The sequence below is a fragment of the Macaca thibetana genome, chromosome 18 (assembly GCF_024542745.1).
Source record: "Macaca thibetana thibetana isolate TM-01 chromosome 18, ASM2454274v1, whole genome shotgun sequence".
Taxonomy (NCBI): domain Eukaryota; kingdom Metazoa; phylum Chordata; class Mammalia; order Primates; family Cercopithecidae; genus Macaca; species Macaca thibetana.
In genome coordinates, this window is record NC_065595.1 from 69,786,458 (window position 1) to 69,800,775 (window position 14,318).

Below are 14,318 nucleotides of genomic sequence, written 5' to 3' on the forward strand. Positions count from 1 at the left end.
AGAGCTTTCTCCCACTGCTGTGGCCCAGCACTGGTGGGCACAGGGGTGAACAGGCGCCATCTGAGTGGCAGCTGCTGGTGGCTTTCGGATGTCTTCAGACCACAATGACCACCACGGCTGTAGCGTGGGGTTCAGGAACTGTCAGAATCAGCTCTGCAGTCTGTTCTGAAATTGCTACTCTTTTCCCAGTCACCTCCCCAGTCCCAGGATCCCTCCAGGGGCACAGACAGGAAAGCACTGGAAACTGTCTCTGGAGCCACTGAAGACCCTTGGATAACGTGTGGCCTTCACCATGTGACAGGGCTTCACCTGCCATGTCACCATTATGAGCACCCTGGAACCACAAGCAGGCAGAAGCAATGGGGCTCCACTCAGTGACGTACTCTGGGGAGGAGAGCCCGGGGAAGGATCCTGCTTTCATTGAAATGAGAGGAGAGACTGATGACACATTTGCTGGCACCAGATGGCACGACTCCACTGCCTCAAAAGGGTCACCTCGTGTAGGCACAACTGAATTTTTTTTTTTTTTTTTTTTGAGACGGAGTCTTGCTCTGTCACCCAGGCTGGAGTGCAGTGGCGCGATCTCAGCTCACTGCAAGCTCCGCCTCCCGGGTTTACACCATTCTCCTGCCTCAGCCTCCCGAGTAGCTGGGACTACAGGCGCCCGCCACCTCGCCCGGCTAGTTTTTTTGTATTTTTAGTAGAGACGGGGTTTCACCGTGTTAGCCAGGATGGTCTCAATCTCCTGACCTCGTGATCTGCCCGTCTCGGCCTCCCAAAGTGCTGGGATTACAGGCTTGAGCCACCGCGCCCGGCCACAACTGAATTCTCGAGGCAGCTCACCTAGAAAAAGGCCGTGCTGAGCATGGAGTAACTTCATTTTTACATATAAACGTGCCATCAGAGGCAGATCATAAAGGAGCCCACACCGGGCTCCGCTCACCCTTCCTGCTCAGCGCGTGCAGCCCAGTGTGCAGGCGTGCACTGTGAGCGCCGGAGCGCGAGCCACCCGCCCATGGAACGGGAATCTCTCCAGGGTTCTCCAGAGCCGGAGAACTACCCTCTGTGAAAGCCACATTGTGCTCTGTGCCCCAGGTCCCCAGCCACCTGTGCGTGTAGACAGGCAGTGCAGCACCATCACCCACCCCTGTTAGAGAACGCCTGTGGTCGTGTCCCTGTCACCTTCACATCGCTGTCACTACACCATCCCCGAAGCTCCATTCCCTTCACCTCCCCACACGGGCCCCCCTGACCTCCCCAAACCTCCTGCTTTTTGTAACCACGAGGTTTGCTGTCATACAGGAAGATAGCTCTCAAATCTCACCCGTCACAGGCCACTCTCTACACCTCGGGCTCCGGCCACTGTGGGGCAGCACAGGCTTTGTATCCCAACCTCACCTTTTTCTCCAGTGGGGGTGGGGTGTGAGGGGAGTCAGACTCCTCGAAGGGGTCCTTGTTAAATGCAACGCAACATTTTTAACGTAACAAACTGGTTTTTAAACAAGTGCAGATTTCCTTACATACTCCAAGAGCCTCTCACAAATGGAAAATCTTATTTTAAAAATATCAAGATCTGAACATCTTTCTAACGAGACTATGAGCCTACTATAGGTTTGTTTATATATTCCTGCCTTAAAAAAATGCTGCTTATGAAAAGACAAAATCTCACGGACGAGGACGTGTTAAGCCCTGCAACGGAGACAATCCCTGCCCAGCTCACCTGTGCACAAAATTGCAGGTACCGTCGATGGGGTCGATGATCCAGGTCGGGTTGTGGGTGAGCACACACTTGGCCCCAGAAGCCGCGGCCTCTTCGGCAATGAACCTGCAGTGGAGGAACCTAGCCTGAGAAAATGCACCAAGGACACAGAACAACGTGCCTCAAATTACTTCCAGTTCCGTTCAAGAAAAAGGTGGCACAGCAAACGGATGTCATTATGGTTTCTCTGGGTCAAACAGAGGAAGAGTCTTTAAACAACCATGTGCTTTTTGACCTGCCTGCCAGCCAACCTACTCAGCAGGGTTTAGAACACAGAGTGGCACCTCAGTGCCGGCGTTCGGAAAGAGCACCAGGGATTCCAGCAGGCCAGGCAGAGAAACGCCAGCGCGAAGAACACTGGAAAACAAATCTTCGGAAGCAAAACTAAACTCGGCTTTAACTTCAGTCTGGAGGGGAGGGGACTGATGAGAGATGACCAAGCAAGGTGGCCCAGGACTCTGACTTTGATTCTCCCAGTCGGTGCTGATACCTGGGCACCGAGGGGTTAAATGTCACTTGCAGCTGAGACCTCCCACGTCTGCACCCAGCCTGGCTCACCTGAACTGCAGACACAGGTGACGAACAGAGCCCCCCGCAGCTGGGTCATTTCCCAAAGGTGCCCTTCCTGCCCTGCTCTCTGACTTCTCTGGTTTTTTTGTTGTCTCTTAAGAGAGAGGGTCTTGATCTGTTGCCCAGGCTGGAGTGCAGTGGTATCATCATAGCTCGTGCAGCCTCCAACTCCTGGATTCAAGCAACCCTCCTGCTTTGTTCTCCCAAGCAGCTGGGACTACAGACGCATACCAACACAGTCAGCTAATATTTTTATTTTTGTAGAGATGGGGTCTTGCTATATTGGCCAGTCACAAATCCAGCTTCCCTCTGGGAGCAAGCAAGGGTGGGGATGCAGGAAGCAGAGAGGCTGGGACACTGCCTGCCCACCCCTGCCCCATGTGCCCTGTGCAGGCTCCACTCCTCCATGTGGCCTCCTTGACACACTCCTGTAGAGGGACATGGGCTGCCTGCTCCTGCACTCTGCAGCAGGCCCTGGGCTGGCCCCTCCTTCGTAATGAGTCCCTCTGCAAACAAGGCCGCCTACAATCCTCACTTGAGCGTACATCTGTCCTGCTAGGAACCTGACCGAGACAATGTCCTCTCAAGATTCACCTGTACAGAAGGGAACTCCTGGTTTTCTCTACTTGCCTCTACCTCCGCAAATGGTACCTCCCAGCACCCCCTGCTCAGGCCAAAAACAAGGGAAGGCACTCTCGCCCCATGGACTGTCGCCCTTTCTCCTGCACCCCACCCACACGCAGGCCCACACACACAGGGAAGGTGCCTGCGGTCAGGTGTGCTCGCAGTCTACCTTCTGCAGGCTCGTCCCTGTGGAGCTGGCCACTGCTTACACCTTCCAAAGGCATTCTCAGGATCAAAGAAAAGACCAGACCTAAAGCATTCAGGGCAGTGCTCTGCACACGTTTGGACCGTCCCAAGTTCACTAAGGGTGGGGCCTTGGGCAGGCACTGAGCAAACATCTGTTCTGTGCATGATTATGTGGCCTTGCTGAGAGGTTTTCTATCCGATTCCTGTGCCAGGTTCACACGTGCACTAGAGAAAAAGGAGACCTGCAGAGAATAAGAAAAAAAAATGACTGAAAAGCAAGCCGGGCATGGTGGCTCCCGTCTGTAATCCCAGCACTGTGGGAGGCCAAGACGGGCAGATCACCTGAGGTCAGGAGTTGGAGACCAGCCTGGCCAGCTTGGTGAAACCCCGTCTCTACTAAAAACACAAAAATTAGCTGGGTGTGGTGGCGTGCACCTGTAATCCCAGCTACTTGAGACTGAGAGAGGTGAATTGCTTGAACCCGGGAGGCGGAGGTTGCAGTGAGCTGAGATCACACTACTGCAGTCCAGCCTGGGAGAGCGAGACTCCGTCTCACTGCAACCTCCGCCTCCTGGGTTCAAGCGATTCTCCTGCCTCAGCCTCACGAGTAGCTGGGATTACAGGCGTGCACCACACCTGACTAATTTTTTGTATCTTTAGTGGAGACAGGGCTTCACCATGTTGGCCAGGCTGGTCTTGAACTCCTGACCTCGTGATACGCCCACCTCAGCCTCCCAAAGTGCTGGGATTGCAGGTGTGAGCCACCGTGCCTGGCCCTATGTCACTTTTCTATGCACAGGAGCTGCCGTACACACTGTGACCTGGTCCCCATCCACTCTGGGACCATCCTTCCATTGCTCGGTTATGAAGTTCATGCATGGGATGCAGAGTCATCCAGCCCCTCCATTTTGCTGATAAATTATCTAGAAATACACCCCTGGGATATGACAAGTGCACATGCATCATCTCAGGCTGTGCCACCTCCTCCCTGGCCCCCTAGAGAAACCCACAAATGAGTAGGGGCTTCTGAGCCAGGAAGACCAGGTCAGGTCAAGCCAGGGGCACTGAGCAAGACACCCAAGCAATCCTCAGCTGTTCCTGGAGAGCCCGGCAGGCTCAGTCTGCCCCTGGAGCTCTCAGCCTGGCCAGGCAAGGCAGATGAGATGCGATGAACCCAGGCTTCTGGTTCTTCATCTACACTGCATGCCGCGCTCCTTTCAGGAACTGCCTCTCCACTATCAGTTGTCCACATGCTTCGGGGTCAGGTGATGCATGGGCCCACCAGCCAGAGCCCCTGCTCAGGAACTGGTGCTCCCCAAACAGGACTAGGAGGAACAAATGGTGGGTAGAAGCCACAATGGCAGGTGGCGCAGGGGATGGGGAGCCTGTCTCCTGACCACAGCAGCATGCAGGTGACGCACAGATGATGATTCCACTTAGGGCGTGACCATGAGTGCTGTCAGCACTGCCAGTTTTCCTAGAAATTTCAGGCACTAAATCTGTTTTCCATGTCTTGTGTAGCTACGTGACTTTCCTCTTCTGCAATGACGTTTCTAAAGAAAACACTCCACACCCTGAAAACACACATACAAGGAGCAACTGCAAAAGCTTAAACTGGGCACAAGGTTGACAAAGCAGTGAACAGATATGACTCAGGTCCAAAGGGACTAGAAATGACTCAGGCACAAAGGTAAGTTTCTAAGAAACTGAGGAGGAATGTGCAATTCTTCTCCTTTTCAAACCTGACTTCAAGTAGGAAAGTGAAGCAGTGCAAAGAAAACCGCCAGTAAGCCCTGAAGGAGGAGGCAGTGTGGGTCTGCATGCACTGACACCCCACACCCGTGACAGCTCAGGCTGCAGCACCCAGACCACCCACACAGCATGCCCACGTGCCTCCCAGGATGTTCAGGAGCAGGAGCTGTGTCTGTTCATTTGCCAGACGTGTGGGACACCCTTTAGGGAAGTCACCAAGCAGCTTGTTTTCCCAGCAGCAACTATTAATGTAAGTTAATCTGTTAACAAAGCTTCTGCTCTGTGTAACCTTCATTATTTATCTATTTGTTTTTAGGTTCATTTAGTGTAACCCAGCAAGTACTTACAGAAATCTTTTTTTTTTTCTTGGAGACACGGTCTCGCTCTGTCAGCCGGGCTGGATTGCAGTGGCACAATAATGGCTCACTGAAGCCACAAACCGCTGGGCTCAAGCAATCCTCCTGCCTCAGCCTCCTGAGTAGCTGGGACCACAGGCGTGCATCACCACACCTGACTAACTGCCTCACATTTTTTATGAGAATAACTCTTAAGTATCCACATTGAGCACTGGATGTTTTTCAGCAGCTGATCATTCATACTCTACAGCTGTCTTCCTCGTCACCCGCCTTGTGTACAACTCTGCCCATGAGCCTGCCTGCCCGTCTGCAAGGTGGCACGCATCCCCCTTCCCACCTGCCTCCTGCTTGTGGGCAGCAGGGAGCAGGGCTTCCGTACTGGCTGGCTGCAGCGCTGTGAAGGCCACAGCAGAGGCGTGAACTGTGCTTGGTCTTTGCAGGCACCACAAATACTTCCCTGGTACACGGGAAGAGATGTACAATTTTTATTCACTTAAACCTGATTTTACTCATGTAGGAAGCAAATACCTGTGAAACAGAATATTCTACAGCTCTCTGCAGAGGGAGTGTGGAGAGTCTGCTCTGCAGACATGACTGTGGACAGATGTGTGAAATCATAAAAGACTTTCCTAAAAGCCACTGGAACATCTACATACAATCCACCACATAGGCCGGGCACGGTGGCTCGCACCTGTAATCCCAGCACTCTGGGAGGCCGAGGTGGGTGGATCACTTGAGGTCAGGAGTTCAAGACCAGCCTGGCCAACATGGTGGAACCCCGTCTCTACTAAAAATATGAAAATTACCTGGACATAGTGGTGCCTGCCTGTAATCCCAGATACTTGGGAGAGTGAGACAGGAGAATGGCCTGAACCCGGGAGGCGGAGGTTGCAGTGAGCCGAGATTACACCACTGCACTCCAGCCTGGGCTACAGAGCAAGATTCCATCTCAAAAAAAAAAACAAACCCACAATATAAATAGGAAAAAAAAACAATGCACATGACTAAACTTAGGGAAAGAAAGAACATTCCATATCCCTATCCAATAGACAAGAGGAAAATAGCAACTGGGTTAAGGCTAAAAGTTTGGTAACAAGTTTATTATAGAATATTATATCCTACTGCATAACTGAGCCAATTTTCTTTTTAAAAAAAAATAGTTTTAACAAACCCTCGTTATAATGTTGACAGCCAAGCGCCTTTAAGCCTCTTTTTTTTTTCTTTTTCTTTTTTTTTCTGGCTACTTAGTCTGTTTAGCCTGTGACAAGAAGGTCAGGATCATCCCTGCAGTCCACAAAGGAGATGATTTATGACACTCTGTCCCCATCTTCACAAGCCACTGCCCAGTGGGAAAACCGCTGGATGTCAGTGTCCAGCTGGTGGTGGCTGGGAGCATGTTTTTCCCATGTCAAGGACTCTGTTTGATGTTTTGCTTGACTCACGCATTCAACAGACACCGCTCTGTGACGGGCACTGCAGGGCAGCAGGTTACATAGCGGCTCGGGAGCAGGGCTGGGAAGACAGCTGAAAACACTAGACCCTTGCACTGCCGGCCTCATCTCTGGGCCCAGGCCAACCCAGAGGAGCTCCAACAGGCTGCTCCGCAGAAGGAACAAGGACGGGGTTTCTATCACTATAGTTCAGGGATGCTATCTTTTCCAAGCAGCTACACTTGTATCTCACTCAAAACATCATCTGAAAACAGGTTCAGGCATCCCACAAAGCCAAGGCATGCCAGGAGACAGCTAACGTGGCCAAGGCCAACAGCAGGCTCCAAAGACCCAACCTATAAAAGCTCGGCCTTAGCGTGCTAGTTTGCTTATTTATTTTTATTTTTATTTCTGAGATGGAGTCTCACTGAGATGCCCAAGCAGGAGTGCAATCTCGGCTCACTGCAACCTCCGCTTCCCAGGTTCAAGCGATTCTCCTGCCTAAGCCTCCCAAGTACCTGGGACTACAGGCGTGCGCCACCATGCCCAGCTAATTTGTTTTCATATTTTTAGTAGAGACAGGGTTTCACCATATTGGCCAAGCTGGTCTTGAACTCCTGATCTCAAGCTGTCCACCCACCTCGGCCTCCGAAAGTGCTGGGATTACAGGCATGAGTCTCTGCGCCCAGCCCTGATTTGCTTTTTGTCATGTTACAAGTTAAATGCTGGGACCTCAAGGATGACCATGGTCAGGGCCCTCATTCACAGGTGAGGAGTTTGAGGCCCTGAGTGGTAAGATTTGCCAAAGCTGCTAGGGCCAGTGACAGAAGCAAGTTTGTTTGTTTGTTTATTTATTTATTTATTTATAGACAGAGTTTTGCTCTTGTTCCCCAGGCTGGAGCGAATGGTGGGATCTCAGTTCACTGCAACCTCTACCTCCCAGGTTCAAGTGATTCTCCTGCCTCAGCTTCCTGAGTAGCTGGGATTACAGGCACATGCTACCACGCCCAGCTAATTTTTTGTATTTTTAGTAGAGATGGGGTTTCATCATGTTGGCCAGGCTGGTCTCAAACGCCTGACCTCAGGTGATCCACCTGCCTTGGCCTCCCAAAGTGTAGGGATTGCAGGTGTGAGCCACTGTGCCCAGACTATTTATTCTTTTGTTTTGAGACAGGGTCTCACTCACTCTGTTGCCCAGGCTGCAGTGCAGTGCGGTTTTTCATAGTGGCTGCACCAATGTACATTCTCACCAACTGTGTGCAAGGGTTCATTTTAATCTACATGTATCTTTTAAGACAAGGTCTTGCTCTGTCACCCAGGCTAGACTGCAGTGGCAGCATCACAGCTCGACCTCCAGGACTCAAGCGAACCTCCCACCTCAGCCTCCCAAGTAGCTGGGAACATAAGTGTGCACCAGCATGCCTAGCTAATTATTTTTTTGTAGAGCTGGAGATTCACCATGTTGCCCAGGCTGGTCTCAAACTCCTGGGCTCAAGCAATCCTCTGACCTTGGCCTCCCGAAGTGCTAGCATTACGGGCATGAGCCACTGCACCCCACCAGAAGCAAGTTTAAACCTTACCATTCTTTGATTCAGTCTACACCTGTCTTCCAGGTCAAGGACCAAACCTTTGGATTTCATGGATGAGTGATATAAAATAATAAAACTGGGGAGCCTGTATCAGGTTTTATTAAAAATGTCTATCTGGCCGGGCGCGGTGGCTCAAGCCTGTAATCCCAGCACTTTGGGAGGCCGAGACGGGCGGATCACGAGGTCAGGAGATCGAGACCATCCTGGCTAACACGGTGAAACCCCGTCTCTACTAAAAAATACAAAAAACTAGCTGGGTGAGGTGGCAGGCGCCTGTAGTCCCAGCTACTTGGGAGGCTGAGGCAGGAGAATGGTGTAAACCCGGGAGGCGGAGCTTGCAGTGAGCTGAGATCCGGCCACTGCACTCCAGCCTGGGCAACAGAGTGAGACTCCATCTCAAAAAAAAAAAAAAAAAGTCTATCTTAAGTCTATCTTTAATATCATTTCATGAAAGCCTAAAATCAAGGAAAGAGAAAAGCTTAGAATAAAAGTCTTTCCTAAGGCAGGATGAGAAGCAACTTCATATTAAATATATTGTTTAAGGGATATATTTAAATACTTTGAAAGCAGGAAAAAAATCACAATGTCCTGTTTCATAATATGTATACAATTTTCTCTCATCATAAATTTATCAATTTTTCTATCATCTAAAATACAACTAAATGCCCAAGATTTACTTTCTTTTTAATCTTAGTCATTGGCAAAAAAACTCACTTCACATACATATGCTGAAAAACAAGTTCATTTGATCTCAATTTTTGAGGCACACCGAGCAGAGAAGAAAACAGACGCTTTCACCATGTCCGCACATTCGCCCTCAGAGCTGGGGGAGAGGGGGCGACACACAGACTGGGGCTGACCGTGGTGCGGCCAGAGTCCACTGGCTTGTGGGCTAGAGTCTGGGCCAGCTTTCAATCACTGATTCCTGGACAGGTGTGTGGGTCTGACCCTACCAGGGAGCCTTTTCAGAGATGGAGGCTGGTGTCCGCCCCGGGCACGCTCCCAGGTGAGACTGCCTCCCCTACCTGTAATCCCCTGCTCTGGGTCATGGTTTTCCAAAGGAGCTCTGGAGCCTGGCGGTCCCTGGCAACCCTAAGGCTGCAAGGGTGGAGGGAGGTACCTGTGCTCACCCCATAATACATTAACTTTTACCCTGTGTACACAACAGCGAGTATGTAAATTTACCTTTTACAAATGGAACCGACTGCACGCATTAACACAACAGTGGGTTGCGTGCAATCTCAGAGTGCGGTTTGTCCAAGTGACCTGACTGAAACACATCACAGCCCCAATAACTTCACTGTGCCTGGTCTTGCATCTCCTCCAAGCCTTTACCAGACCCCACACAGATGAGCCAGCCCTCCCCTGTCATGGCCACATGGATCATCACCACAGATACCTCCAGACCAATATGGTTAATAAAGGACCTGGAAACAGCCGGCTCATCACTGCAGCATGTTTCCTCTCAAAGAATCCATATGATAAATTCTTTTGATATTGCCCTTTGATTAAAATTAGGTTTATTTATTTATTTTTCAAGACGGAGTCTTGTTCTGTCACACAGGCTGGAGTGCAGTGGTGTGATCTCGGCTCACTGCAACCTCCGCCTCCCAGGTTGAAGCAATTCTTCTGCCTCAGCCTCCCGAGTAGCTGGGACTACAGGCCCACGCCACCACAACGGGCTAATATTTGTATTATTAGTAGGGACGAGGTTTCATCATGTTGTTCAGGCTGGTCTTGAACTCCTGACCACATGATCTGCCCGCCTCAGCCTCCCAAAGTGCTGGGATTACAGGTGTGAGCCACCCTAAAATTAGGTTTTAAAAGGCTTTTTAAAAATCACAAACACTGGGGCCGGGCGCGGTGGCTCATGCCTGTAATCAGCACTTTGGGAGGCCGGGGCGGGCAGATCATGAGGTCAGGAGATCGAGACCATCCTGGCTAACAAGGTGAAACCCCGTCTCTACTAAAAATACAAAAAATTAGCTGGGCGTGGTGGCGGGTGCCTGTAGTCCCAGATGCTCAGGAGGCTGAGGCAGGAGAATGGCTTGAACCCAGGAGGTGGAGGTTTCAGTGAGCCAAGATAGTGCCACTCCAGCCTGGACGACAGAGCGAGACTCCGTCTCCAAAAAAAAAAAAAAAAAAAATCACAAACACTTTACATTCTATAACTATTGTATCCAATGCCAGGGATCCTGACCTCAAGCAGAGTAAAGAAATAGGAAGTAAGAGAAGCTTAAACTCAAAGGTTGTCAACAAAACAAACATGAGCCACTGGCAGACAGAAATTCAGAGGGAGAGCTGGTAACCTTGAGATAACCTAACAAGTTAGAAAAAAAACGACAGGAAAAAAGGAAGGTAGTGTTTTAACACTGGCTTGTTCTTTCATTTATATAATCATTCACAGAAAGAAAAAAAAAAGAGCCAGGTGGAGTGGCTCCTGTAATCCCAGCTGCTCAGGAGGCTGAAGCAGGAGGATCACCTGAACCCAGGAGTTCAAGGCTGCAGTGAGCTATGATCACACCACTGCACTCCAACCCAGGCAACTGAGAAAGACTCTCTCTCTTAAAAAATATATAAAAATAAATGTAAAGAAAAGTATTTTAAGCCTACCATGTGCTTAATGGACACTGAGGGAGATTACCATCTATATTTCTGCCACCTAAGTCCATATAAACCTGGAACCTGACAGCTGTAATACCCTACAGCCAGAAATCCAATAACTGGTATTCCAGTTTTGGGATGAAACATCTTTAAGAGATTCTACATAACGAAGAAAAAAGATCCCTTGCATCCAAGGTACTGGTCTTCAACATCTACACTGCAGAACTCCAGAGGTGAGGGGGGGCCTCAGAAACCCCCAGACTTAAGAAGATGTTTCAATCTGGGGTTCATGGCTCCCTTGAAACGCTATGCAAAATGCTGTGTAAATATTTTAATTTTTCTGAACAAAAGATTAATAGCTAGCATCAAATACTCAAAGGGTGACCCCAAAAAGGTTGAGAGGTGCTCATACAGGCCTCCTGTGGGGACAGCTCTGGGGCCCAGGTATGGCGGCCACTCCTGCTGTGCCCTCTGGCCTGGGTGAGGGGCGTGCATCACTAAGCACTGGTGGTGGGCCGGGGACCCCACGCGGCTGCCAGCGCCACTCGGCATCCCATCCTCCTGGGAAAGTTGCCCCAGCAGCTGGGCAAGCACAGGCCACCAGGGGACATCACCACTCCAGGCTTCTTAGGGTGGGTCGCACTTCTAGTGGGTCCTTCCAGAAATAACAAAGGGTTTGGTACAGGGGTGCAAGGAGCTTTTCCTGAGCATGTGTTGCAAAAAGAGCTGCTTCGATACTCATAAGAGGATGCATTGACATGATGGTTGTTAAGATGACAGTAAAAAGAATGAGAACAGGGCTGAGTTTGCTTACTAAGTAACTGACAAATTGCAGGTTAGGCTGCATGGCTTAGGGCTTCATGTCTGACCACATCAACACGTGGCAGAGCCCCCCACCCCAGCAGACCCTGCGTTCTCTAACACGTGGCAGAGCCCCCGACCCCGGCAGACCCTGCGTTCTCTAACACGTGGCAGAGCCCCCGACCCCGGCAGACCCTGCGTTCTCTAACACGTGGCAGAGCCCCTGACCCCGGCAGACCCTGCGTTCTCTAACACACGGCAGAGCCCCCCACCCCGGCGGACCCTGCGTTCTCTGTGAGTGTGGCCAGGGCTACTGGGGGTGTTTCCCAGAGGAGTGCACCTACCTGTGTGAAGGAAACCTTTCTCGCAACTCAGAAATAATTAAATCTTCCACAAGGTGATCCGTTTCTGTCACAAGATCTGCGGCTGATGTTTTCGTTGAGACACGTTTTTCCTCAGTAAGGGCTTTTCTGATGATCTGAAATAAAAGTACAGGATTTGGGTTAAACATGCAAACATCCTCCTCCCAGGCAAAGGAATTCTCCACTCCTTTGAGTCCCCTCTGCATTCAGCCTGCCATGGGGAGGGGGCAGCGGGTGTGGCTCTGTGGGTCACTGACTTCTTGCATCATTGACCTCAGAGCTAATATCACAGCCCAGGCTCTCTGGTTTCCAGTGAGTCTTAATGACTCCAGCATTATTCTTTACAAGAATAATTATTTCTTCATTACTTGAAATTATTTGAAATTATTTTGTCCTACCTGTGAAACAATTTCTCTCTGAGTAAAAGAAAAACACAGGGGTTTTGAAAAGAGCATGAAACTTCCTCTGTAAGAACTGCCCAAAACAAGATCATGTTACACACCTGTGCCCTGTATAATCCCATGAATTCAAATTTAGGAGATTTCAGTGTAAAGTAAAAGCTTATTTTCCCTAATTCACTTTATCCCATGAGATAGGACATGCCCTGGAATCTGATTGTAAATGTTCCCACTGAGAGACCTGGAAGAGCTAAACTGTGTTTCAGGAACCATGGCCAGCTCTCACTGCCGCTCTCACAGCATCAGCTGTCTCAGAGTTCATGCAAGGATCCACAGGGCTGAGCTTCAACACAGGCTCCACAGCTGTGCAAGCTGCCAGCACAACACACTGGTCTAAACCCATCACAGCTAAACACAGGAGCAAGGACTGGGATGGTCCCAAGAACCCCAGGAAAACCCACAGGAAGGGATAAAGAGTGGCTAATCAGTCCCTGGACAACTCCAGAGGGACCCGTTCTGGTCCAGTCCAGGCCTTTCTTCTCCTTTTTGTTTGTTTTGTTTTATTTTAGAGACCAGGTCTCTCTCTGTCACCCAGGCCGAACTGTGGTGTCACAATCACAGCTCACAGCAACCTCAAACCCCAGGGCTCAAGTGATGCTCCCACCTCAGCCTCCCCAGTGGCTAGGACTACAGGCATGCGGTACTGCACCCAGCTAACTTTTTATTTTTTTAAGAGACAGGGTCTTGCTATGTTAGCCAGGCAGGTCTCAAACTCCTGGGCTCAAGAGATCCTCCCACCTCTGCCTCCAAACGTGCTGGGATGACAGGCATAAGCCACCGTGCCCAGCTCTTGCCCATTTCTGTCTGTCTTAACAACTTGGTGTCTCCATCATGATGACAAAGTCAGAGCACCTAAAAACGAACTCAGAGCCTTCTTCCAAAACCAGCTGCATCCCAAAATCCTGTATTTCTCTGAAAAGGACCATCAATCGGCCAGGTACCCAGACGTGACATCCATCATGGCTTCTGATAAGCACACACCAAGGACCTGCTAATGCCAGGCCTTCTGCTGCCAGAAGCAGCACATGGGGAATTCTACAGAACAGGCAGGAGCCCCCGAAACTCAGCCTCCCACATGCTCCTCCCCACGGGGCCACAGGCGGCCGCCTGCTCTTCTCACTGCCTGCATCCCAGAGCTGGCCCATCCCGTACTGAGCCGAGGCAGTTTTTGTTTTAATCTTGGTTGCAAAAATAAGAGATATAGAAAATTCAGAATGTGATAGGTCATACCAAAAAAAAAGCATACAGCGTCCACACAGTCATGTCCACTGGGTAGCCTAATACTCCAGGACTTCATATTCCTATGACACCCTCCAGCTCCCACCACCCAGGCCCTGCCTCTGGCCAGGGTTCGCCATTTCCTGCCCAATGCCGCCAGGTCCGTTTTCTCAAATCACCAATGTGCACACAGCACTCTCAACCAATCAGGCTCCACAGGCCTTGTCTGTGAATCTCACACTCCTCACATGCGGCTCCCGTAGCACCTGCCCACGGTCCAGGACCCTCAACCCCGAGCTGGCCAGACAGGCCTTCGGCACAAAGTTTGTCTCATGTGTGGCCACGGTGATTCCAGGCATGTGTGTGTCTCTGTTGTGTACCTGTGTGTGTTCATGTGGTGTCAGGGTGTGTATGTCTCCGTGTGTATCTCTGGGTGTGTGTTGCTGTGGTGTGAGAGGATGCAGGGTGTGTCTCTGCATCTCTGGGTGTGTATGTATCAGTGTGGTGTGGGAAGATGCAGGGTGTGTGTGTCCCTGTGTGTTACCTCTGGGTGTGTATGGATTTCTGGGTGTGTGTGTGTGTTGGTGTGGTGTGGGGTTGTGGGGAGTG

The 14,318-nt window shown here is 50.5% G+C and overlaps 1 protein-coding gene across 2 annotated transcripts in view; it reads right to left on the bottom strand.

Annotated features, from left to right (window-relative positions):
* IMPA2 (inositol monophosphatase 2) overlaps positions 1 to 14,318 on the bottom strand; it is a 49,427-nt gene that overhangs the window by 17,612 nt on the left and 17,497 nt on the right. For both annotated transcript variants that reach the window (XM_050767402.1, XM_050767403.1), the window contains exons 2-3: positions 12,016 to 12,149; positions 1,721 to 1,825 (exon numbers count right to left, since the gene is read on the bottom strand). In XM_050767402.1, the coding sequence (XP_050623359.1) occupies positions 1,721 to 1,825; positions 12,016 to 12,149 (239 nt within the window). The remainder of the gene's footprint in view (positions 1 to 1,720; positions 1,826 to 12,015; positions 12,150 to 14,318) is intronic.